The following is a 27349-nucleotide window of genomic DNA, read 5'->3' on the forward strand; positions in this document are numbered from 1 at the left end:
AAGTTACTGCCTTATAATTCAGATTAGATTGTCTTTGTGTAAAACATATTACATACACATTTATATTGAAAGTACTCAGATATTATAACTGTACCAAGGTTATTATCGTTAACGAAATCCAACGAAATGACGAAAACTAGAATAGAAAAAACATTTTTGTTAACTGAAATAAATAAGAACTATAGTTAAAAGAAAAAAAATGATAACTAACTGAAACTATTGTGTGCTTACAAAACTAAAACATATAAAATTATGGATAAAATTCCCAGCGTTTTCGTTTTTGTCAATGTCGGACTGATATGAAATCGATTTATTTTGCTTGAGCAATTTCAGCTGGTTGCACCATATGGCACTTCACAATCCGTCACTTGTCATTTAGAGTTATCTTCTGGTCCCCACTCTACCTGACAACATAGAGATTAAAGTTGGGAGAAAGCAGCAGAGTCCTGTCTGGGATTTATTTGAATACAATGGCGAGGAAGATAAAAGATATGAAAAAACTACAGCTAATACTAAAACTAAGCATTTAGAAAAAAATCAAAACTAATAAAAACTAGCAAACCTGCTCTAAAAACTAATCAAAACTAACTGAATTAGAGAAAAAAAAAGTTATAACTAAATAAGACTAAACTATAATAAAAAATCCAAAACTATTACAACCTTGAACTGTACAAGGCCATTTGACCGTGAAAAAGTAGAGTCAAGGTCATCTGTTTTTAATATTTCTCTGCTCCATGCCAAGATGCATCCACAGTATAAATGTGGTGCAGATATGTCAATGCATTTTTCAGATAATGTGATTATATCATTGAATGGACAGACGACAAAACAATTATAATATCCCTTCAGCCAGAAGTTAGCCAAAACTGGAAAAAAGTGACTTTTTCAGTCAAATTTCTCATCAATTGTACATAAACCCAGTGTGTCCATCCACTGCCATTTATCCAACTCCATGAGTTTTATTGGTGAATCACTAAGTCCATTCACATTCACACTAATACTCCCATCATTATCCAGTTTCTTTAGCTATAAGATTATTATTGATCATAAACAGTATAACCTGATGTGTTTGATCAGATAACAGCAGTAATCTGATTATAATAAATCAGATTAACACACCTGGATTTGTCCCTAATACTCCCATGTCTTAGTGCATGTACAGGTTAATCTGATTTATTTAGTTCTGTTACATCTGAACATGTGGAAAAACTATGAAAAACATAGAAAACTGAAGTTGTGACGTGAGTTGAAGACAATAACAAGAAGTTTAATTCTACAAAAACTATGTACATACGAACTCTGAAAGAAATCTGATAATAGACTGGAGCGTCTAAACCACGGTTTACGATGATCACATTTCTGAAGTGCATGTAAAAGCGTCAGATCTGATTATCACAATTGTCTGATTTTTAACAGTATCAGACTTTTAAGGTCATGGAAACAAACTCAAATGTTGTAGAAGATGACGGTGTTCCCACGGTAACTATGGAGCCTCTGAACGTCCAAATAGGTCATATCTGATGACCATGAAGAGATGACAAACTGTATTTTACACCAATTACTGACATGTATTAATGGGCTTAGTGGATCAACAAGGATTTAACATTTACATTAGTAGAAGGTTTAGGTCAGTGGTGAATGTTTGGGTTTTTCAGGGTTCATCAAAACCTTAAAATATAAGCGTTTACAACCAAAACCAAATCTCCAGTTGAATTTGTTAACTGACTAAATGTTTTATTGATGCTGTGTAGATGCCTAATGTCAGTGCGTCAGTGCTGGTCATAACCTGGTCCATAGTGCAGAAGATGTGAGCGTCATCCTGCTGGAAGCGACGGACACGGGTGAGTCCAGTCAGAGCTCCAGACAGCTCGTTCCTGTGGAGGACGCCAAAGTCGGCCATGCGGAGGGGCAACTCCCTCCAGGAGCGAGGCCGGTGATCGAACATCAGACTGTAACCCAAAAGACACAGGAAAAAAAAACAACAAACACCACCGAGAAGTTAGCGGTATTACAACAGATTCAAATCCTAATGAACTGAATCTGACATTTGACTGAACTGTCAGTGTGTCTGCAGCCTGCGACGGTATGATCCTGTAATAATCTTTTATTCTGCAAAAACAATGCAATATTTATCAAAAACAAATGCTCTATTTTTATATAGACTTGGTTCATAGGTATACATACTGTTTACATAGATATACATACTGTTATTAATGGGTAATACATACTGTTAATATTGTTCATAGATATATATATTGGCTAAAATTTACTTAGGGGGTCAAATGAGTGGCCATTTTTGTCAAAAAAAAGTTGTAAGAAATGCAGAGAACTGTGTTGAAATAATGCTAATGCATTTGTGCACAGACTACTGATATTATTTGACAGTGGAAGCTATATTTCTAGAAATATTGGATTTTGAATAGCACGTGTATGTGAAAACTTTTGCTGGTGGACAGACGTGACAGTGGACAGACGTGACATTACCCATGATGCTCTGGTCAGTACCAGTACTTTATTAGTAATAAACTTATATACTTACTATTGCTAATTCTCCTCTTATTCATAAATGTTAGTATTGTGGATCTAAAACAATAACAGCTGACACAAAAACACAAAATGTGGCAGTGGACAGATGTGACATGGTTGTTACGGATCCCATCATACTGATGCTCGGCAGCCATGTCACCGTTTCCACAAATGATCCCTGTGCAAAAACTAGGATCAAAATTATTTATTGTATAGCTTTTCATCATACTAAAGAGTAAATAACATTATGGAATTGTTATTTCTTCATAAAAATGCTTATTAATAGAAAACTGTTGATTTAAAAAGTGACGTGTGACATTCTCAATGTATGTATTGGCGTAACAAGCAGGATGGATCAGCACCATACTCCATATTGAACCTGTAAAAATAAAACGTGATATGTAGTATATAATCTTGTAAGAAAAACTGGGGAATCTAAAAGAATAGAATATTTGTTTTTCAGGTAAATTCAGTTAAAGTGTAACTTGACCATTTGTGACATGAAAATACAGCATTAATTGTGATAAAACTGGACATTTTTGACCTGAAAACATAGTTCATATGACCATCAACATGTTGCAACAGAACTGAAATCCTGTAAATTTGCAAAACTTGCATTTACCAACACAAAGTTCCTTTGGGGATTCACTTCTATTGATTTCTTATGCACAAAGGCATAAATAAGATCTCTAAGCAAATTTTAGCCGATATATACTGTTACATAGATAACAAGTGGTGCCAGGCACAACAAACCCCGCCCCTCACACGTATTGTAGCTTATTTGGCATTGATCCAGCTGATGTCATCATGTCTATGCATGTGCTGATGTCAGCATAGACACATATCACCCATTATAAGTAAATGGGGGAAAAAAAAAGATTTTAAAAATACATAAAATATTTGAACTTTGACCTACTTTTCCCAAAATGTAATCACATCTATTCTGGGTCCCTGACAAACTATAAAACCAATTAGGTATAAATTCAACCAATAGTTTTGCTGGGGTGGGTTGACAACTGTTTCATATGTAATACATACTGTTAATACTGTTTATATTGTTCATTGATATACATACTGTCAATATTATGTCTATTCATATTTATTTTTTATTCTATTTAACTCTATTCTTATGTTACTTTGTAAAATTGTCTTGTCATTTTATATGTATTTGCTCTATTCTTATTTCTGTAGTACTGGTGTTTTGTTATTATTGTTGCACTGACTGGAGTAGCACAATGGCAATAAAGGCTATTCTATTTTATTCTATTCTATCTCTGGAGGACCCCCCCCCAACGTGGACGGCTCAGAGACGAGGACAGTTAAAGGAGTTAAGAGCTGCAGTGTGTCTTTATACTGCATTGCAGCAGTCAGTACTCAATTCAATTGGGTCATTCAACAACTGAAAACATGGCAGGAGCATCAGTTCATTACAACTGGAACTGAACTGGATGATAAACTATTGTAGCAGCAAAATGTCAAGTCGTTTCACACTGACTGAGCAACGACTGATAACAAAATCTCTGTGCAATCTATTCTGAAGCTGCTGGAGTGTCTTAAAACACTGCTTGATGGTTGTTCCCATGGTGATAAGACAAAACCTTTTTTATCCATATTAGAGGAAATATTATACTAACGGAGGAAAATTATGCATCATTTGTTACAGTGTTATTTATTTAGTGTTATCATCATGTATTTTAACTCCACCTTATAACCACATCATTAGAATTACACATAACTATATTTTACACACTTATTATGTATATTTCTTTAATTACCTTATTGATAATATATTGTCACGTACATATTGTACAAATTGCTGTTCCAACTTTGTGTCTTAGAGTCTTTTAATATGTATATTTGGTATATACATACAGTATATACATGTTTGTAAATTTAGAGCTTTCTATATGTATATATTTTTCTTTTTCTGTTGTATTGATCATTTCTTTCTTGCTACTTTTTATTCTACTTGAATGGAGAGACTGTAACACCCAATAATTACCCCCTGGGATTAATAAAGGATTCAGATTCTCAGTGATTTAAAGTCACTGTTACGAGCTGCCCACTGTCTATACGTTTTTTTCTACACACTATAGGACACATGCACAACAGTAAGATCACAGAAAAGGCTGTCATAAGGAATATTTTTAGCTGATGAGTATCACACAAATAACTAGTGTTTTTTTTTTGTTCATTTTATCCCAAAAATATGGCAGAAGTCTAAATAGCATCAGGCAAGACATCAAATTAACCCTTAAAAATAGGACCAATGGCCCTGTAGCTTACCGGCACTTCCTATCTCTTATACTGGGGAAATTTTTCAAAGTCGCACCAAATCCAGAATCAGTGCCAGATCCAAATAATTTCACCAACTTTTGTTGACATCATCATAAAGAAGCTGTATACCAAGTTTGAAGTCAATTGTAATTGTAGTTTCGGAGAAGAAGACGATTGAAATTTTTGTAACAGACAGACAACAGACGACGACAGACGACGACAGACGACGACAGACGACGACAGACGACGACAGACGACGACAGACGACGACAGACTCCGCTGCCGGAGGCTGCATGATGACAATAGCTTACAGCCTATTGGCCAGTAAGCTAAAAACCCACAACTATTTTTGTCACAATTTCCAAATAACTTTTTGTTAGAAAAATATTAGACTATTTTCTGTAAACACCAAGTGTCCAGACCACGAGTCATGGATGGGTTATGATGACATATTCTGTAAGAATGTCCAGACATATCCATTTCTTTGCTGTCTGCTTGTTTTCCATCCAGTTTGGGACCAGAGCGGCCTGTTGCCCTTGAGGAGATCAGGCTATAGTGTAGGTGGGAGAAGAGTACAAACGCGGTTACTGAACCCATGCATCACCGTGTTCTGGATACCTAAGCCAATGGTGAACTTGATCAACGTCAATATGGTTGTACACTTGGACCAATGGTTGTAATATTCATGTTCTTTTATAAGATCTTAAACTTCCTGGTGTTAGTCAGTCAACTACTGCATCTCGCTGTATGTACTTGACTCCTTGCAAGTAAAATCTTCTCATTCCAGAATCCAGTGACTCCATCTTTTGTCTCAGCGTGTATCACAGAATTTTTCTATCACTTTTTTGTCTGTCCTGTGCATTTTTTCTATGAAAAGTATTTCCTATATTTCATTCACTGATCATGTAGATGTTCATAAAAGCTCAGAGCAAATTCAAAGGTTATTAAATCAAACCAGAAAAAATAAAGAAAAAGTGACTTTTTCAAAATAATCTATCATTGACTGAACATAAACCAAATGTCTCCAACCTTATTTTGTTATTTTTTTATAAACTTGTTCATTTTTATTCATTCTGTTCATTTTGTTGCATATTCTATTATTTCTTCTTCAATTCTGTTCAGTTTGTGGTTTATTTTATTCATGTTATTATTTTATTCATATTTGTTCATTTTATTGATCACTTTGGCTTTTTTTGTTCACTTTGTTACTTATTGTATTTTTTTCTTTTTTTTTTTTCTTTTTTTTTTTTTTTTTTACATTATTTTAGGGCATTTTTTGCTTATTTTTTCACATTATGAGTTTTTTAAATTCATTTTGTTCATTTTATCCACTGTCATTGATCCAACTCCATGGGTGTTACGTGTACCAACAGCCCCAGCGGTAACAATGGGTTTTAATGGTGAATCAATGTTGTAGAAGATGACTGTGTTTCCACGGTAACTACAGAGCCTCTGAACATCCAAATGAGTCATATCTGATGACCATGAAAAGATGACAAACTGTATTTTACATCAATTATTGACATGCATTGATTAGTGAATCAACAGGTATTAAACAGTCCCATCAGTAGGTGGTTTAGGTTAAAGGTGGATGTTTGGGTCTTTAAGGGTTAAGTCAGTGAATGGAGTTTCTGCTTTTTTCTGAAAATTGTAAAAAATAACGATAGAAATGGTGATGAATCATGAAATCGAGACTGTACATCCTTTCCTGCTCAGTTATATTGTCAATATGTTTTTCCAGTCTTTCCCTCAGAGGCTCTTTTATTTTAGATAAAATTATAATTTTCTTTCCTAATTTTTTAAATGTAGATCTCTACCTCAAAATTGGATTTCAGATGCTTTTACAAATGTTGCATTGACTGAGAAGGTTCCCATTTTTATGTAAACAGCAATATTTATCACAGAGAAAATCTATTGCAATGTCATTTTTCTTCCAGTATCGTGGAGCCGCTGTGAAGGCAGAGGTTCAGTTTTCTACTTTAAAACTGGACTTTTCCAACAGAAGAGAACAGCAGTGCTCACCAGTGTCCAGGACAGTTCATGGGTTTGAGAGCAAACGTCTCCTTCTCCACCTCGAAGGAGAACATGTTGTCACTGTAATGCTGCCAGTGGCCGGACGTCTGCCATAGTTTACTGTTGTAGATGTTGGGGGTCACCACCTCCTGGAAACCCCTTTTCCTGTATTCACTCTGACAAAAACACAGAAGAAGTTGCTTTTATTATGCTGATTACAAATACTGCCTTTGAAATCATTTGTGTCAACACCTGGGGACTGGCTGATAAACACGAAGTGTATCCCAAAGCTCCCACTACTCTGTATGTAAATGGAGACACTGAGGAAAAACAAACCTAAGAATGTTTCCACGGCTGCACACCTGCCTTTGGTGTATTATAAAGCTCATTTATGAAAATTAAAGGTAAAAGTACAAATGTTTTCACTTTGTTTTCCATTGTTCTTTAATAAGCTTTGATGGTTTTGTTTGAGATCAGTCTTAAATTCTACAACTGATGGAATAAGAAATAAATAATAAATAAAATAGTTAATTTACCATTTAAAGTTAGGAAGTTGCAGAACATTACATTTTAAATATCAAAGTGTCTATTGCCACAGTGCTGTGGGACTACTTTCTCATTTGTCTATTTCCACAGAGCCAATCAGTGCCCTCCTTAGCTTAGTGTAGCCTGGTAACCTGTCCCCCTGCTGACACAGTACTGTGGCAATAAGCATCCCATATGCCATATGCCTTTTCCAGTTCCAAGAAAAGGCTAAGGTACCAGTTACCAGCGGCTGGTTTGTGCGCCTATTCACACTTTCAGTTTCAGCATGCAGGCAAACAACATGAAACATGGCGACTGTTTTGCCTCATATGAGGAATTTGCCTGAGTTTATGGTGAATAGAAATCAGTCACTGGGACAACACACAGAGCGCAGAATTCAGATCATTTTATTGGCTCTGTGGCAACAGACAAACCCATATTTTGTGCCACAGTACTGTGGCAGTAGCCATTGCCATTAAATATTTGGATTTCCTCAAATGTTTTGTTTCTTGTACAGGGAGATATGAAACTTACTATTACAACCTGCAGACAAATCTATGTGATCACATAAAAGACCAGTAGTTTCCAGTCTGCACTGTTTTGTGGTTCCCTCCTGAAAACCAAACTGTAACTGTTATAAATTATATTTTTAGAATCATAAATAAGCAGGTGCTGCATGCAATTACCTTAATATGGCCCATTATTTACCTACATTTGAGGTTTCAATTTAGTGACAATAAGCAGACAGAATTATGTTCATTGAAATTCATAAATAATTTTGCCATCACTGATTAAATACTGTCTTTCTCTTATGTGGCCAACTCCGAAAAATGTAAAACTTAATGAGTATAAAGTAAATGTGTCAGTTTGTGTTGTTCTTTATTGCAGTTGGAGCAGAGAACTCATTCAGCCTTTCAGTCCAACAGACATTAATACTTGTACAACATCAGCATGTTTCATGTGCAGCCAGGGATTCACTTTTACCACTTAACTTATAAATGAAAATGAAAGCAGCATTTAAAATACATCTTAAAAATACATGACGACATCATTAATGCACAGACTCATCGAAGGTACAGATCTGTTCTTCCCTTCTCTACAGGTTTAGTGTTTCTGTCTTGTAAAATGTGCTTCTTGTGTCTGGTTCCACTTACTCTGATGAACTCTATCAGTGTGTTGTAGATGAAAGCCCCCTTAGGCAGGAAGAAGCAGCTCCCTGGACTCAGGTCATGAAAGAAGAACAGATCCTGTTCCTGAAGGAGAACAACAGGTTTTTAAAATGAAGATGTGGACTGTACAGGTCAGACTGGTTTAAGCAGGAGGTGATGAAGCATGTGTCATTTAATGCACCCAGGACTTATGGAGCTATGCTTTTAAACCCACACCTCCACCCTTGTCATTGTTCTGATTAAATGTGCAGCCGCTCCAGGTGTGTGTCCTCAACTGTCAACAAGAAAATAATTATTTTCAACGAGATGATGCAGTCATTATCCCCTTAAAAATAAAACGAAGACAGAAAGTGCACACTTTAGTTTGGCATTGTCAGTATTTCTTCAAATATTGTAAAAAATCTATTCCATCATTCAACTGTCAATAGTAAATAAATAATATAGTACAACATCATGTAACATGTGGAGGAATAATTAACTAATCTCATACTTGGAACACAAAGCATGTTTTCCCCTCAACCTCATAGCTCTTCATCACAAAGTAAACTCAGCTGTGACAAATCAGAAGTTGTACATTCCCAATGTGAAATGTCAACTAGAGCTGAAACGATTAACCGATTAATCAATTAATTGGCTAAAAACAATGGGAAAAAATATTTAATTACAATTTTCCTGAATCAAAGCTTTGTTTCATTAATTTCTCTGCTGCTAAACATTGGTTCCACTGTTGTGTTTCACACGGACACTTATTGTGATGCACATGACACCAGGATCAACACACAGTGACACATGTCCTGTTCAATAGTCTCTGTGTTGAAAACTAAGTAACTTATCTCCATGTTTAATACATGTATGAACAGGTCCCAGTTACAATTTACATAAATACAATTTTGGGGTAAAAATACTTAAATTATTGCTGCGTTACACAGGGACTCAAAATGAACATCTTTTTTTATCACTTTACACAAATGTACAAAACAAGCTGTTCTCATCAGAAACTGATCCTAAATGAAACATAGGGCTTTAGCTCTGATGTTAAACTACAACTGTGATCAATATTGGATAAAAATATTTAAAAGATACATTTTTATGAACAATATTATGTTGTGACATGAGGACAGCAGTTTGTCACTTTGTTCAGTATCAGAATAAAAGACTTTACTGGAACTAAAACACTACAAATATGCTAATAAACTTTTATTGAACATACATATTACAACTGAAGTGATATATACAGCTAATAGCGGAGTGTATTTGACTAATAACTGGATTGAACATAACCTTTCTATATTCTTGTAATGTTGAATAATTAGTTCCTACAGATTCAGACTTAAAATATCACTGATATAAGTAAGAAAAAATATTAGTATTAAAGTTAATAGTGCATTTATATATATATGTCAGAAATATAACTTTACATAATCAGTTATATGATACTGAAATTTTGTGAACAGTTCCATAAAATAGAGTTCTTAAGCTAAAAAAAATAGCCTATCTGAGAAATGACAGACTGTGAAACTTTCATTTTTGACACTGATGTCCACTTTCATTTGATCTGGTCCAGTAATACTCTGTGGTGTTTTTAAAATAGTCAGCCCACTTTGTGACTCAGAACAAACCCAGGAGCAGGTCCAGATTGTCCAACCCTCACTGAGTGGGCTGAAGTTGACTGACTGACGATCATTAACTAAAATTATCTCCAGTCCTTCATTATGACCCTTATTCATTAAGTAAGTGCTTAAATATGAAAATAAACCCAGTAGAAGACATTGACTTTATCCCCTCCCATCTGAGTTCATACCCGGCCTAGTTTGCGGTGATCTCTGTTCTTGGCCTCCTCCTGGAACTTCTCCCACTCTTTGAGCATTTTGGGGTCAGGGAAGGAGATCCCGTAGACCCTCTGGAGAGTTTCCATGTCCGCCTTTCCTTCCCAGTATGTAGACGAATTCTAACACACCACAGAAAAAGAACATTTGCCTTTTCATCATTTTTTCCACCTAATCCCTTGGGAATGAAGTGTAAGGTATCTGGGTTCTACAAACACATTCAGGCCGCAGTGTACAGAACTTAAATAAATGATCACTCAGCACGGGTCCACAGTAGGTTCTGTAAAGAGCAGACACAAGACTCACCTTGTGGACCTTGAGGGCCTTGATTTTTCCAGTGTGTCGAACATGGGGTCCCCGGCACAAGTCAATCAAGGGTCCACACCTGAAATTCACAGCAAGTTTCTAATTACATAACATTTATTTTAACAGTTTTCAAAAGCATCGAAATTCATAATAATAATAATAATAATAATCAGAATTCATGAGGTTTAACATGTGACAGTTTTTAACTTTACAACTCCAAAAAGATATTTTTGGAGCAGCCGTGGCAGAGCTGGCTTGTGACCAAAGGGTTGGCAGTTTGATTCCCCAGACTGGCAGATAGTTGTTAGCTGATGCACCCTTGAACAAGGCACTTAACCCCCCGTTCATTCCCCGGGAACTTGATATGTCAGCCCACTGCTCCTAGTCTGCAGAGTGTGTATGTTCCTGCATGTTCTAGTGATGGATTCAATGCAGAAGTTCAGTTTCAGTGTGTGCTGCATGTCTACATGTCCGCTAAAATTTACTTAGGGGGTCAAATGAGTGGCCATTTTTGTCAAAAAAAAGTTGTAAGAAATACATAGAACTGTGTTGAAAATAATGCTAATGCATTTGTGCACAGACTACAGATATTATTTGACAGTGGAAGCTATATTTCCAGAAATATTGGATTTTGAATAGCACGTGTATGTGAAAACTTTTGCTGGTGGACGGACGTGACATTACCCATGATGATCTGGTCAGTACCAGTACTTTATTAGTAATGAACTTATAGACTTACTATTGTTAATTATACTCTTATTCATAAATGTTAGTATTGTGGATCTAAAACAATAACAGCTGACACAAAAACAAAACGTGGCAGTGGACGAATGTGACATGGTTGTTACAGATCCCATCATACTGATGCTCAGCAGCCATGTCACCGTTTCCACAAATGATCCCTGTGCAAAAACTAGTATCAGAATTATTTATTGTATAGCTTATCATCATACTAAAGAGTAAATAACAATATAGAATTGTTATTTCTTTATAAAAATGCTTACTATTAGAAAACTGTTGATTTAAAAAGTGACATGTGACATTCTTAATGTATGTGTTGGCGTAACATAAGCTGGATGGATCAGCACCATACTCCATATTGCAACCTGTAAAAATAAAATGTGATATGTAGTATATAGTCTTGTAAAAAAAAATTGGGGAATAGAATAGAATATTTGTTTTTCAGGTAAATTCAGTTAAAATATGACTTGGCCATTTGTGACATGAAAATATTGCATTAATTGTGATGAAATTGGACATTTTTGAGCTGAAAACATAGTTCATATGACCATCAACATGTTGCAACAGAACTGAAATCCTGTAAATTTGCAAAACCTGCCTTTACCAACACAAAGTTCCTTTGGGGATCCACTTATATTGATTTCTTATGCACAAAGACATAAATAAGACCTCTAAGCAAATTTTAGCCGATGTGTGATCTATAAACAGACAAATAAAGAATCTTATCTTATTATTAATATTAGATTTTATTCCATGTCAGTCCCCTGCATGGCAACGTTTCATTTTTTGGAGATACTATTATATTAAGTTTCAGGACTTAGCCCCAATTTTAAATATTCACTGTATGATGGGAAACACCAGGGAGAGACAGTGTGTGCGTGTGTGTGTGTGTGTGTGTGTGTGTGTGCTGGTTTGAGTGGACTGCTAACATGGAGCTTTTGTTTTCATAACAAGGATATAAGGACGTCTCTGTACAGTCTAGTCCACTCACTAAGCCCTTGGGTAGAAATGAAACAAATACTGATTCATGTGTTTAGAAGACAAAAGGATGGAGGCCTTCCTGTGCCTCTGCAGTCCCACATATCTGAGCAGGACAACTCAGCTGAGGCATCAGAGAGAAATCCGGTTTAAAATGGATCAAAGAACTCCCTCTTTCACTCTGACAGGAATGACTGCAGCAGTTTAGGGTCAGAGTGAAGCCTCATTTATGGTCGCTTTATGTATGTAAATAGGTTTGTCCGGTTCTAACGTTGTCATGTGTCACTGCCTTCATACTTCCGTGCATCCAATGCGTTGGAATGAGCGTTTCTCAATCAATCCACCAGAGGGCGTGGCTCTGAATTAACATACTGGCCGAATACCACAAAGAAGAGTAAAGTTTTTTGAGAAGGAAGTCAATAATAAAAAACATGGTGATGACAGCGGAGGTTTTACTAATGTGGATACTAATGTTGGTATTCAGAAGGGTAGTTATCATAAATATGTTGGTAGTTTTTCACTAACTCGCACAGTTGCTCTTTGAAAAGTTCTGCTATTTATGGAAATTATTCTCTTCAAATTTCAACACTGCTTCCACGGTTCCCGGTGGTACTGCTCCGTATTGTCCGTCTTGGTTCGCATCTGCAAACTCCCGGAAAATGGACAGAATTACGTAAGGAATGTATGCAGAGGACGGCCAGAACGCCCAATCCATATCCATGTGCGTCTTTAATGTAGAGCATAAATGAGCCCTTAGGATAAGGGTTAGAGTCAGGGTCAGGGTCAGGGGGTTTGGATTAGGGTTAGCTGAGATATTGCAAAGAAAGTAATGCCATGTATTATTTGCAGGACACAGAGGGAAAACTACATCTGCCTTTTCTGACTAACATCAAAGGGAAGGAGCAGTGATGCAGCTGAGGCCCTGGTAGATGCAGGAGAAGCTCCAGTGTGGTTCATGCAGGCAGTGGTGTTTAATATTCCTATATGTTTGTATCTCCTACTACAGAAGGCAGCACTTGTTTTTAACAGTATGGTTCTATCTTAACAACCTTACCTTTTTATAATGAAGACAAGTTCTGCTCAGCAGACCACAGCCTGCTCTGTTGGTTCTGCAGATGCAAAAATGGTTATTATTAAACTTTGGAGACACTTTGTTAAAAACAATGGTTCTTCTCAGTTTCCTAAAGAAGAAACATGTCACCCAATGCAACAACCAGGGTGGTGAAGTATTTTTAACAGTATTTAGCTGACAGTAGAGTCCTGCATCACAGATGAAAGACCTAAATCAGGATCGAGATACACAGATGCAATAATCTTCTATTCTGCAATAACAATGCAATATTTATTCAAATATTTAACAAAATATAAATGCACTATTTTTGTATAGGCTTGGCTTACACAGATGTACATACTGTTATTCAAGGGCAATACATACTGTTAAAATATATATACATGCATACCGTCACACTGTAAATTTGTGTCTATTCATATTTTGTCCATTTTAATTTTTTTATTCTACTTAGCTCTATTTCAATGTTACTTTGTAAAATTGTAAAATTTATATTCTATTTTCTTATCTTATTTTAGTTTTTGTCATTTTATATTCATTCTATTCTTATTTCTGTAGTACTGGTGTTTTATTAAAGCACCATTTTATTAATAAGACTGGAGTAGCACAATGACAATAAAGGCTATTCTATTCTAATAAAGCAATAACACAATAGATCACAGGTGGAAACACTACAACAACAGTATACAGTGAATTAAATGGTGACTGACAGAGTTATATATACCTGCCTTGATTCCAAAGAACTAACAGAGAAAACTAACCCTTCACACTTGTAACCCTAAAAAACACCTGGATTGCTTTCAGCGGTGCTTTGAACCTTTGTACTTATGCTTTTATATTCTTGGTAAGGAGCATCTGTGGCACAAATAGAAGAAATAATCTGGAGCACAAATATAAAGACATAAATGAGTTTTAATGTAGGTTCACGGCTTGGACTCACCTGTAAACTGTAGTAGTGGGGGTGGTGACCTTTTCATTCAGGATGCGACACTTGAATTTGTTGTACTGTCAAAGAGAATAAATGGGTTCACATGCTGCTGTTCTGCACAATACACCTCTGTGTGTTCTTGTGCACTTTTTGTGCTTTTGAGATACCTTGAACATTTCCAGCAGCGTCTCCTTCTTTATCTCCAGCCTTTCAAATGGTTGCTTCTCCTTGATAATTTTCTTGCACAAGTTCTCCAGGCAGGGAAAGTCATTACTTGATACTCCCCTGGACAAAACAAAACCACAACATTGCAACCAAATTAAACATATTCCTTCCTTACCTGTAATTCTACATTTAGCTTATGTTCAGACTGCGGGCAAATGTGGCCCAAACCCAATTTTTTTTTGCCCATATGTGACCTGTATCCGATCTGTTAAAGACAATTTGAACAGCACAAATCTGATTTTTTCAAATCCGACCCAGGACACTTTCATATGGGGTCCTAAATCTGATATGTATCTGATATTTTGCAATGCAACTTCAGTCTGAACAGCCAGGTCGCATTTATCCAACCTTTATGTCATTGAAAATGCAACAAACGTCAAAATTCTGCGTCCCAGGATGAGGAGTGGTGGGAAAAACATATTTACTACTTTTGCACATGCAGCTCACTTCAGGGTCGCATTCAGTTCATACTCAAAACTGATAGGAGTTGCATTTAATGTGTAGCTAATATGAACGCGCACACACAAAAAAAATTGGATTTCACCAAAAAATCTGAACTGTGCATTAAGACCTGCTGTCTGAACATAGCCTTGGACTCCTAAAGTTTCCAAAGGGCCTTCCAGACAGAACCAGACATTTAGTCATGTGACTAGACTTTTTGTTTAGCAGTGTATTTGTTAGGGCCACAAACCGATAACCTTTGCCAAGCATGGGCAAACTATTACAAGTCCTTGGCTTTAGGGCTTGAGCAATGTCAAAATCTCCTTGCAAAACACATTCTGCAAGAATTCCATTAGCATAAAACGACTTCATTAAGGAGGTTGTGGAATTAATTAGACAGCGCTGCTCGTGCTCTCCTGCAGCCTGAAGCTGACAGAAATGCAAGTGTTTGAGAGAAAGGTCAAGACAAAAAGTTGTACATGACAAAAAAAAGTGTCTTGAACATGCTTTCAAAGTTTCAGTCTCTTTGGATTTCTGTTCTGTGTTTCAATGGTTTTAGTTTGAGGCGTTCGACGATGCTAGGCAGACACAAAAAGATGCCATTTCAAATCCACACCCTATAAAAGTCCAGTTTGATAGCATTAGCGTCAGCTCCACCTGTTTGGGATGGGATGGGCTACTGGTCTAAAAACCAAACACCAAACTGGCAGCTACAAATACACACCTAAATAACGCCACCAGTCTACACAATAAACCACATCAACTGTACACTAAACTCATTTTCATACTAAATCAAATAAGACACACCAACTTCCACCGCTGGAATAAAACCACTAGAATATTGTTGGCGTGCCGGTAGCCCCTTCACGGTGACTGATTGATGTTAGATGGTCATAAAACTAGAGCTGTTTTAAGTCAGTCTACTTCTCATCTTGACGTTCCAATAAAATCAGCAACAGGATCTAGTTTGATGTATGTTCTGTCAGCAGAGGAGTCACAGGAGTGGTGGAGACTGAAGATGATGAACAGACAATAGAAGATACGTCCCCTGCATCCTTTAGCACCCCCTACTGGCAGGACTGTTTGGTCATTTAAGCATCTTTACATCTGCAGTGTTGTTGTTGGGTTTTTGTTTTTTTTTTTTAAATTTATGTTCCCTGAACTAAAGCGCCCCAAAAGACAAACAAATCTGCCATAACCTCAAAACTTCAGTTTAAAAAATGTTAATATGTAAATAATATTTAATTTTAATTCTATATTTATATAAACACTTACAGAAATACCAAATGTCGTGTTTTTCTCTTATATTTCATTTTTCAGTCATGTGGTTTTTTAAATAAAGTCATATCTATCTATCTATCTATCTATCTATCTATCTATCTATCTATCTATCTATCTATCTATAAAACCTCAATAAAACCAGAGAATGCCTGACCAAGCTTAAACCTAAACAAAAACCTGGCATCGTCTGAGAATTAGCTTGATAGAAAATGACACAGTTGCTCTGACAGATCTGACAAGTACAAAAAATAATAACTCGAAAAGAATTACTGGCTATGTAAAATAATGTAGTCTATAACTAACAACTTTTACAATTTGATTATGTTTTTAGAGTGTGATAGTCAAGACTTACTCATTATTGTCCAGGTACATGTCATAATAGAAGCCGTTCTCGATGGGGGGGCCGTAGCAGAGACAGCCCCCGTACACCCGCTCCATGGCTTCACCCAGGATGTGTGCACTGGAGTGCCAGTAAACCTGAAAAATAGTCACATGATCATTCGCCTTGTAGCAATAACAGAAATAGAGTCAAACTATCTACATTTATCAACATGCTGAAAAATCCAGGTTGTCAGTGTTTGTGGATGTTGCATTCATTCAGACCTTTTTAAAGCTACTGAAGCACTCTTAATCACAGCTCCTCAATGTTGACAACACAAAACTACTTCAAATATGCGACAAAAACATGCAAAGAATTCTACTGACAAATAGTACTAGGGTAAGAAAATTACGCACGTAAAATATTCAGCATCTCAAGAGGCAGTAAAACTGAAATTGGCCTTTTATTTTAGGGACAAGTCTCATTATTCTTGGGAGACCAGTTCCCACTATTTTTACAGCACTACATTATTATTACAGCAATGTTTTATATTCTCCCGTCTCCTCTTAGTGTTTTTGTGGTCGGGATGCTTTGGGAATCTCTAAGCTCTGAGGTTTATTATTGATTGTAAACCTCTCATCCATCACTTTAACCTTGCAGGCTCAGGATGGCCTGTTCCAACTCCATGCAGATAAGATTAAATTAAGTCTGCAAGATGTTTAGCACCGATTAATAAACACTAAATGTCCTGAACAATTTTATAAAATTACCTTACTTTAACAAAGGCCGTGAGGAACAATGCAGATTATGAATCCCCTTTGATATTAAATAGATAAAGAGATCAATGATCATTAAGATGTTTCCTTTAGATCACTAGTATTATCAAAAACTCCAGCACACATCATTATACACATGGTATAAGAGTAGGGCATGGGCCAAGGATGAATGAATTATGAAGCACATTCAGTTTAAAAAAAAAAAAAAAGTGCACATGCTGGATTTTGTGACCTTCACAGACTTTTCTGACAAACCTTTTAAACAAACAAATAACATTCTTCAGTGACATTCCAACCTTTGCTTGTAACAGTTTCACGGTTGGTGTTTAAAGCTGCGTATAACTTTTGTCACCAATTTTTCATCAAATCTGTAAAACCTCAGTCATAGCCTAAGTATCACGAATCCATAAGTCTTTCCGTGATTACGCACCTTAATCTCTTCCCTCACGGTAAGCAATTTTCAAAGTGTACTCCACCATAAATAATCCATTTGTTTACAAACAGAGCCGGTAGTTCACTCACGCATTTTTAGAAATTTGTCGCAATGTGCATTGTGGGAAGCGGAGCTCCATGCAGCCGCATTATGGCCACAGCGGCAACAAACACAGAAACGGCTTCATTGCCTCTTGCTATTGCAGCCGCGTGGAGCTCCACTTCCAACAATGCACGTCACTACAAATTTCCGAAAATGCCTGAGTGACCTACTGGCACTGTTTGTAAACAAATGGATTATTTATGGTGGAGTACACTTTGAAATTGTTCACCATGAGGGAAGAGATTAAGGTGCGTAATCACGGAAAGACTTATGGATTCGTGATACTTAGGCTCTGACTGAGGTTTTACAGATTTGATGAAAAATTGGTGACGAAAGTCATACGCAGCTTTAAACACCAACCGTGAAACTGTTACAAGCAAAGGTTGGAATGTCACTGAAGAATGTTGTTTGTTTGTTTAAAAGGTTTGTCAGAAAAGTCTGTGAAGGTCACAAAATCCAGCATGTGCACTTTTTTTTTTTTTTTTAAACTCAATGTGCTTCATAATTCATTCATCCTTGGCCCCTACCCTACTGTTATACCATGCTTTATAATGATGTGTGCAGGAGTTTTTGATAATGGTAGTGATCCAAAGGAAACATCTTAATGATCATTGATCTCTTTATCTATTTAATATCAAAGGGGATTCATAATCTGCATTGTTCCTCAAGGCCTTTGTTAAAGTAAGGTAATTTTATAAAATTGTTTAGGAAAGTTAAATGCAGCTTTAAGTACTCAAACATTTAATAAATGAAAACTGTAATGCTTTGTCATTTCTGGCATTTCAATCACTTACAGCTTGAGCCTCCTCATCGTCAAATTTGAGCAACTGAAGGCTACAGTCGTCTTCCAGAGGTCGGTCCAGGTCCCACACACTGTTGTTCACTTTGGCAATCACAGTGTTGTCTGCGAGTCCTTGACTGGACGGGTCAGAAAATATTAAACATGAAAGTTTACACGCTGATGTACTAAAAATGACTCATAAATCAGATGAAAAATACTATAAGACCCAGAACAGTTGAGTCAAATGTGTTTGAATGTTACATTTCTCAGTCTTACTAGTGAAGACTTTCATCAGTTATCACAAAAAAAAAATCACAAGATATAAAGTGGATATGAATTAGTCTTATGTTAATATATATTTTATCTTTAGTCTACGATGAAAACAAATAATTCCAAGATCTCAGTTTACATTTTTTTCAATAACAGTTCTATCTGAAATTTGCTGTATCACGCTTTTCACCTTTTTGTCAAAGTGTTTCTGAATCTTTCCAAGTCATTGCACATAAATAAACCTTATAACTGATTTGTAAACATTGAGCTTAATCCTGTTGAGATTTAGTTCTTCCACTTCACACGGACAGAACATACATGGCTAGACTGACCTGATTCCACAGGCGATCTGGTACGGTGTGGTTTTCCAGGACTCAGCGTCTACCACTTTCCCATCAGGGAGGGTCACCTTGATGGGTTTACTCTCCTTTTCTGCCCTCTCTGCCATCAGGGCTTCATGCTCAGCTTTAAGCTTTGCATATAAATCAAGCCTTTCATCAATGTACTGAGGCGGTGGAGAGAGCTGCGTGGAGAAACAACAGCCAAAAACAAGACAACAATAAAAAGGATGTAAGCGGGAGATTTATCTACACACAGGTCAAGACCTGCAGCAGCACTTGTCGTATAGAGGAACTTAATTTCACTCTAAATATTGACCAACACAGGAAGACAAGGGGAGTGGCTAGTTTAATTAAATGAACTGAACACTCCTGCTGTACCTCTGCTAACATGATTGGCCATGAGCCATGGATTCATATGCACATGCACCATAGTGGATGGTCAGCATCTGGATAATACACAGGATTGGTTGTTTCCTTGTATTCTTTTTATGTTTCGTTTAAATACAGCTGGTTATAAATGTCCTGATGAGGTCCACTAGCCCAGATGCATTGGTCTATATTTAGATTGAAGCAGAGTGAACGACAAGTACTGCTGGAGTTCTTGATCTGTACCCACTCTTACCCTTTCTCCATGGACCTTGTAAGTAAGTGAAGTGGTGCCAAAGCCTTCTATTTAGATTTCTCTATGCAAACAGTGACAACACACAGACACGTTGGAGCTACACTCACAACACTGGAACTGACACCAAAACCACAAGGCTGGATTTTAATGCAACAATGTAAGGGCGAGATCAAGCAGTGACACAGAGACACTTTTCATGTTCAGTAAGCTCTGTGTTGAAAATTAAATAACTTATCTCCATATTTAATACATGTATGAATAGGTCTCAGTAAGTACTTTCATATGACACAAGTTACAATTTACAGAAATACAATTTTGGGGTAAAAACATTTAAATTACTGCTGTGTGACACACATGAACAAAACATGCTGCTCTCGTAAGAAACTGATCCTAAATGAAACACAGGGCTTTAGGTATGATGATAAACTTCAATTGTGATCAATACTGGATAAAAGTGTTTCAATGATAAGTTTTTATGAACACTAATATGTTGTAACACGGGGACAGCAGTTTGTCACTTTGTTCAGGATCAGAATAAAAGACTTTGCTGGAACTAAAACACTACAAATATGCTAATAAACTTTTATTGAACATACATATTACAACTGAAGTGATATATACAGCTAATAGCAGAGTGTATTTGACTAATAATTGGATTGAACATAACCTTTCTATATTCTTGTACTGCTGAATAATTAGTTCCTACAGATTCACAGACTTAAAATATCACTAATACAAGCAAGACAAAATATTATTAAAGTTAATAGTGCATTTATATGCAGGGTTCGGTTTGTCAAAAAAAACAGAAGGGGGGATGTTTTTTTTTTTTTGTCGGGTGGCAGTTATATACGTGGGGGTGTGGTCCTAACTAACGTAACTAACGTTGGGGTGAAATGAAAGTAAAACTTTACTTTCAATGTCCAACTCCCGGGTTCTGGTCTTCTATTATACAGTGGATCTTACACGAAATTTTCACACCTTCTAACCTGTATCCACTGGACACACAAATGCTGGGCCCTGTGAATTTGTCACACACACCCCTCCCCATGTCAGAAGTATAACTTAGCATAATTAGTTATATCTTTTTTTCTACAAGTGATACTTATATTTTGTAAACAGTTCTATAAAATAGAGTTCTTAAGCTAAAAACTGGGCCTATATGAGAAATGATAGGTGAAACTTTCATTTTTGACACTGATGTTCATTTTGCTTGTAAGTAATACTGTGCCATCATTTCTCCTCATTTATTAACTGTATTTGTTAGTCTTTGCAGTGTTTACAAGATTACACCAAAAACCACAACCATGACACTCGTGGGCAGCAAACATGCAAGATGACTGCAGAATGACATGATTCATGGTCTTGCAAAACCAGAAATGAATAGGATGTTCATTAATAGCACCTACATGCTTACTGGTAATAAATTTAGCAACTCACCTCCGCCCTGCCTCCAGACTCTACTGCAGCACCTTTAGCCTTCTTCTTTCCATCTTTACCACCTCCATTTCCCCCCTATGCAAAAAATCATTACATGAAAATCAGTAAAGCTCCTTCATATTATCAGTCAGTCATATAGTTCTAAATGGAAGTTAAAGTTTCCTGCGGTGTCGCATATGTAGAATTAAAGTCAAAGGTTTTATAGAACATCCTGAATGTTGCTCCATCATGTGTGTAACCTTATATATAAGCAAATAAACCTTTAACTGAGGAAGTTTGGCATAGCACTGCCTCCTAAACAAACACTTATTAAGTTGTTTGCTCACATACAAAGGCAAATCTATCAGAATGGATACATCTAAACAGAATAAAACAAAGGCAAAAACATTTTCTATCTGACTGAAAACAGCAACATAAGCGAGAATATATCGTTTTGTGATAAATGCTAACTAGCCTCAACGTTAGCACCACAATGCTGACGGCAACATGACAGTATGAGAGCACCGGCTAAGCTAGCTGCTAACTAGCTAACTGAGTTAAACATAGCCGTTTGTTAAATAGAAATGTTCACCTTTTTTCCCTCGTCCACGTGTAGTTCGCTCATTTTGTCAACGACAGCCTGTTCTGCCATAGCAAATGTAAAGTTACCCGGTGTGTTGGGATAACTTTGACAGTAAGTGTGTGCAGTTGGTGCTGTGTGTAGACAGTGCCGGGTGACGTGATGACGAACCCGGAAGTTACGATATGATGCAATATTGCCGTAATGGGCGGAGTTTATCATAACAGGACACAGATTTATATTGCATCATTTAATCTGAGGATGTATATATATATATATATATATATATATATATATATATATATATATATATATATATATATATTTATGTATTTTTGAAAAGTATGGCACAACTAAGACAAACTCACCAATTCAGGCATTACAAATCTGACAGAAAAATATAACAGTCACTGTCCTGTCAAAAAAAACAAAAACAAAAACAAAAAAAACCCTTAATTCAGAGCCACACTTAGCATTTTTCTTTTTTCTTTCTTTCTTTCTTTTTTTTTTTAACAAGGTGTACAAGAACCAAACCCACAATGAAAATAAGAAAAAGAATTAAAAAAAAAAAAAAAATTACCCTGAACACCAAAAGTAAAATCACATATGTACAGGAAAGAAAATTCTGTAGTCTCAATACATCCTCAGATTACTGCAGAATCTGAGGATGTATTGAGACATATTTGTTGTACAACTGAGGAAAATACCTAAACAGTGGTGATTAAACCAGTGAATGAATTCAAAAACCGATAAAACCTGAAGCGATTAACATGGTAAAGTCAATTTAACCCTTAAAGACCCACAGCTATTTTTGTCACAACTTCCAAATTATTTTTTTGTCTTTCCCAACTTTATTGTAATATTGTTCTGTGTATTTTGTATTTTTCAGTGTAAATCCTGTATTGTCCTGTATTTCATTTACTAATCTCGTAAAGGCAGTGGCGGCACCAAGAGGGGGCATGGGGGGCCAAATGCCCCCCCAGTCACAACCTTTGCCCCCCCAGTTGCCCCCTCACCCAGATTTGGGCAAATCTTTGGGAAAATTCGGGCAACGAAGAAATATGAAAAATCCGTCAATGAAAGCATACATAACACATTTTGATCCACTTCTAATCCAACCAGGCAGACATGCAGAGGTGGTTTCTTATGAATAATATAGTTCTAGGTTCATAATGACATGTGTGCCTTCAGTTCTGGAATGGATTAATACCTCTGCTTGTATTGCATTCATCTTTCTTCTACATAAGAAATGTAAAGCAAAGAATTAGCACGAGTAGCATAAGGACCGTTTTTTTTCTGTTTTGAACCCACCTATTAATTACAAATAGTTTTGTTAACTCTTCAGGTCTGTTTTATCACTCAGTTTAAATTTCTGCTAGAAGATTATAGCGGTCGGTATGGAACTGTACCTAAGCCTACAGATGTTGTCAGTGATTATATACATGTGCATGTAGTGGAAGCCATTTATACATATGTTTTGTTTGATTAGTTGGTTAGGCTATTAGTTTTATTCTGTTGTCAACATTTATTAACTTGCATACATTGGCACTGCTGTTTGTTTGCTGCATGTTTTTCTGATGTGTTTAAAGAAATATGTGAAAGTAGATTGTACCTATTAAATAATCATAGCAGAAAGTCTGAGTTGTTCATGCTGTAGTTTTTAACAAATACCTTGAATACATTAAGTATTACCTGATTTAACCTAAAATTGCCCTCTATATAAAGTGTAACGGATAGGCTATACATTATATATATATGTATGTAGCAGCCGCTAAAGCGCAAAGCGTTAATTTTTTTTGTCCACCCCCCCAACATTTTCTTTGCCCTCCAGTGGCCCCCCCCACTTTTAAAATCCTGGTGCCGCCACTGTGTAAAGGTTTTCATATTGCTTGATATATCAGTCCACTGCTACTGGTCTGGAGAGTGTGGTATGTTCCTACCAAGGTTATTATCGTTAACGAAAACTAACGAAATGATGAAAACTAAAATTGTAAAAATATTTTCGTTAACTGAAATAAATAAAAACTATAATTAAAAGAAAAAAAATGATAACTAACTGAAACTGTATTGTGTGCTTACAAAACTAACTAAAATTGATAAAAATGATGGATAAAATTCCCTTCGTTTTCGTCTTTGTCAATGTTGGATTGATATAAAATTGATTTATTTCCCTGAACCAATTTTATCTGCTGGAACCATATGATATTTAAGGATCCGTCACTTGTGGTTTCCAGTCGTCTTCTGGTCCCCACTCTACCTGGAAACATGGAGACTAAAGTTGGGAGAAAGCAGCAGAGTCCTGTCTGGGATTTATTTGAATACGATGGAGAAGAAGAGAAAAGGTACAAAAAATTAAAAAAAAAAAAACTAAACTAAAACTAAGCATTTAGAAAATAACGAAATCTAATAAAAACTAGCAAACCTGCTCTAAAAACGAATTAAAACTAATTGAATTAGAGAAAAAAAAATGTCAAAACTAAATAAAATTAAACTATTCAAACTAATCTAAAACTATTATAACCTTGGTTCTTACATGTTCTAGTGATGGGTTCAATGCAGAAGGTCAATATCGGTGTGTGTGGTGCATGTCTATACATGTGATCTGTATACTGGCACATAAGGAATCTTAATCTAATCTAATTAATCTTAATCTAAAAGCTCAGAGTAAATTCAAAGGTTTTTAGATCAAAACATAGAAAACTGCAAAGATGAAGTGAAACTGGGGCTCAGTATGTCATCATTGTACCTGATCAAAGGTGAGTACTGATGTGTATAAATAAGAATAAAAGGAGGAATGTGTCTGAAAACAAAATCAACCAATCAATCAATCAATCAATCAATCAATCAATAATTGTTTTTACTACCAAAGCACTTTACAATAACCAAAGCTGAACAAAGTGCTGTACAATCAAAGAATAAAGATAAAACATCACAAATAAATAACAATAACAACAATACAGTGTATTCTCCTATTAAAACAAAGTAATGCAGTACTAAGTGTCAAAGGCCATTCTGAACAAATAGGTTTTAAGTTTTGCTCTGAAAATGATTCAGTCTTTATGTTCAACAGTGTCATTATCCCCAGTAAGACAGTGATAGTTAGAGGTTTCTCTTTTACTAGTATTTTTATGTGTCCTTTATTTCCTTCTATACAGTCTATATTTGGCTGTGTGTGTGTTGGTAGTGTTTGCTTTATTTGTTTTGTTATTCTGACCAAAGAACTGAGGACATTTCTACTGACCCCAGTGAGTCATTGAAAATGTATGATGCAAGTTATTTGCAATAAAAGCAAAACAGTGTTTTATTCCCACCATCAGTCCCATAGCAGGCCTTTCTGATGCCAGTAACCCACTACCCATGAACACTTGGACTGTTAGATGAAACAACATATGACACAAATTATTCCCAATATTAGTTCATGTATATATGTGTGTGTGTGTATATATATATATATATATATATATATATATATATATATATATATATATATATATATATATACACACACACACACACACACATTTATTTATGTATTTATTCATTTATTCATTTTCTGAACGCGCTTTATCCTGACTAGGGTCACGGGGGTCGCATGGAGCCTATCCCAGCTACATAGGGGCGAAGGTGGGGTACACCCTGGACAAGTGGCCAGTTCATCGCAGGGATATATATATATATATATATATATATATATATATATAAAACCTGTGGCTCCGGGCCACATATGGCTCTTGGGTGCTTTTCCAGTGGCTCAATGAGGCTTTGTCATGAAATGAATAACACAATTTTTTTCTCTTTTATTTATTTATTTATTTTGTAACTTTGCTATTATTGTCACAACCATAAAGTGATTCTGATATTATGCATTTGTAAAAATGTAGACTACACTCCAAATGAATTAAAAAATAGTAGTAGGGGTAGTAGTAGTAGTAGTAGTAGTAGTGGTAGCAGTAGTAGTAGTAGTTGTAATAGTAGTAGTAATAACAGTAGTAGTAGTAGTAGTAGTTGTAATAGTAGTAGTAATAACAGTAGTAGTAGTAGTAGTAGTAGTAGTAGTAGTAGTAGTAGCAGTAGTAGTAGTAGTAATAATAAAAGTAGTAGTAGTAGTAATAGTAGTAGTAGTAGTAGTAGTAGTAGCAGCAGTAAAAGAAGCGGTAGTAGCTGTAGTAGTAGCAGTTGTAATAGTAGCAGTAGTAGTAGTAATAGAGTAGTAGTAGTAGTAATAATAGTAATAGTGTTAGTAGTACACTGAACAAAAATATAAATGCATCACTTTTGTTTTTGCTCCCATTTTTCATGAGCTGAACTCAAAGATCTAAAACTTTTTCTATGTACACAAAAGGCCTATTTCTCTCAAATATTGTTCATAAATTTGTCTAAATCTGTGTTAGTGAACACTTCTCCTTTGTCCTTTGCTGAGATAATCCATCCACCTCACAGGTGTGGCATATCAAGATGCTGATTAGACAGCAGGATTATTGCACAGGTGTGACTTAGGCTGGCCACAATAAAAGGCCACTCTAAAATGTGCACTTTTACTGTATCGGGAGGTCCGGGGGGGCGTCAGAAAACCAGTCAGTATTTGGTGTGACCACCATTTTCCTCGCACAGTCTTCTTCATGAATTCTCTGAAACAGCTTTGGAGATGGCTTATGGTAGAGAAATGAACATTCAGTTCACAGGCAAAAGCTCTGGTGGAGATTCCTGAAGTCAGCATGCCAATTGCATATTCCCTCAAAACTTGTGACATCTGTGGTACTGTGCTGTGTGATAAAACTGCACATTTTGGGGTGGCCTTTTATTGTGGCCAGCCTAAGGCACACCTGTGCAAAAATCCTGCTGTCTAATCAGCATCTTGATATGCCACACCTGTGAGGTGGATGGATTATCTCAGCAAAGAAGAAGTGTTCACTAACACAAATTTAGACAGATTTGTGAACAATATTTGAGAGAAATAAACCTTGTGTGTACACAGAAAAAGTTTTAGATCTTTGAGTTCAGCTCATGAAAAATGGGAGCAAAAACAAAAGTGGTGCATTTATATTTTTGTTCAGTGTAGTAGTAGCAGTTGTTGTAGTAGTAGTAATAGAAGTAGTAGTAGTAATAATAGTAGTAGTGTTAGTAGTTGTAGTAGTAGTAATAGTAGCAGTAGTAGTAGTAGTAGTAATAATAATAATAATAGTAGTAGTAGTTGTAGTAGTAGTAGTAGTAGTGGTAGTAGTAGTAATAATAGTAGTAGTAGTAGTTGTAGTAGTCGTAGACTATTTTTTAATTTCATGACACCGAAGGTATCCGTCTGTATTCTTCATTCATTCTTCACATACCAGTTAATATTTGCTGCAAAATGAAAATGATGACAAATATCCCAGTTTTCTTTAGTTCTGTAAATGCACTGAAACTTTGA

General features: G+C 36.0%; 1 protein-coding gene across 1 annotated transcript in view; it reads right to left on the reverse strand.

Moving 5' to 3' along the window:
• The window catches only part of tars1 (threonyl-tRNA synthetase 1), a 38664-nt gene extending 16547 nt beyond the window's left edge, over positions 1-22117 (reverse strand). Inside the window, 12 exon segments of the mRNA XM_030142570.1 lie at positions 1787-1949; positions 6826-6992; positions 8496-8594; positions 10312-10458; positions 10643-10721; positions 14371-14435; positions 14526-14643; positions 16658-16782; positions 18730-18853; positions 19319-19509; positions 21387-21461; positions 21958-22117. Coding sequence (XP_029998430.1) covers positions 1787-1949; positions 6826-6992; positions 8496-8594; positions 10312-10458; positions 10643-10721; positions 14371-14435; positions 14526-14643; positions 16658-16782; positions 18730-18853; positions 19319-19509; positions 21387-21461; positions 21958-22017 — 1413 coding nt within the window. The 5' untranslated portion in view covers positions 22018-22117.
• Positions 22118-27349: the final 5232 nt, after the last annotated feature.

The sequence above is a fragment of the Sphaeramia orbicularis genome, chromosome 9 (genome assembly GCF_902148855.1).
Source record: "Sphaeramia orbicularis chromosome 9, fSphaOr1.1, whole genome shotgun sequence".
NCBI lineage: Eukaryota > Metazoa > Chordata > Actinopteri > Kurtiformes > Apogonidae > Sphaeramia > Sphaeramia orbicularis.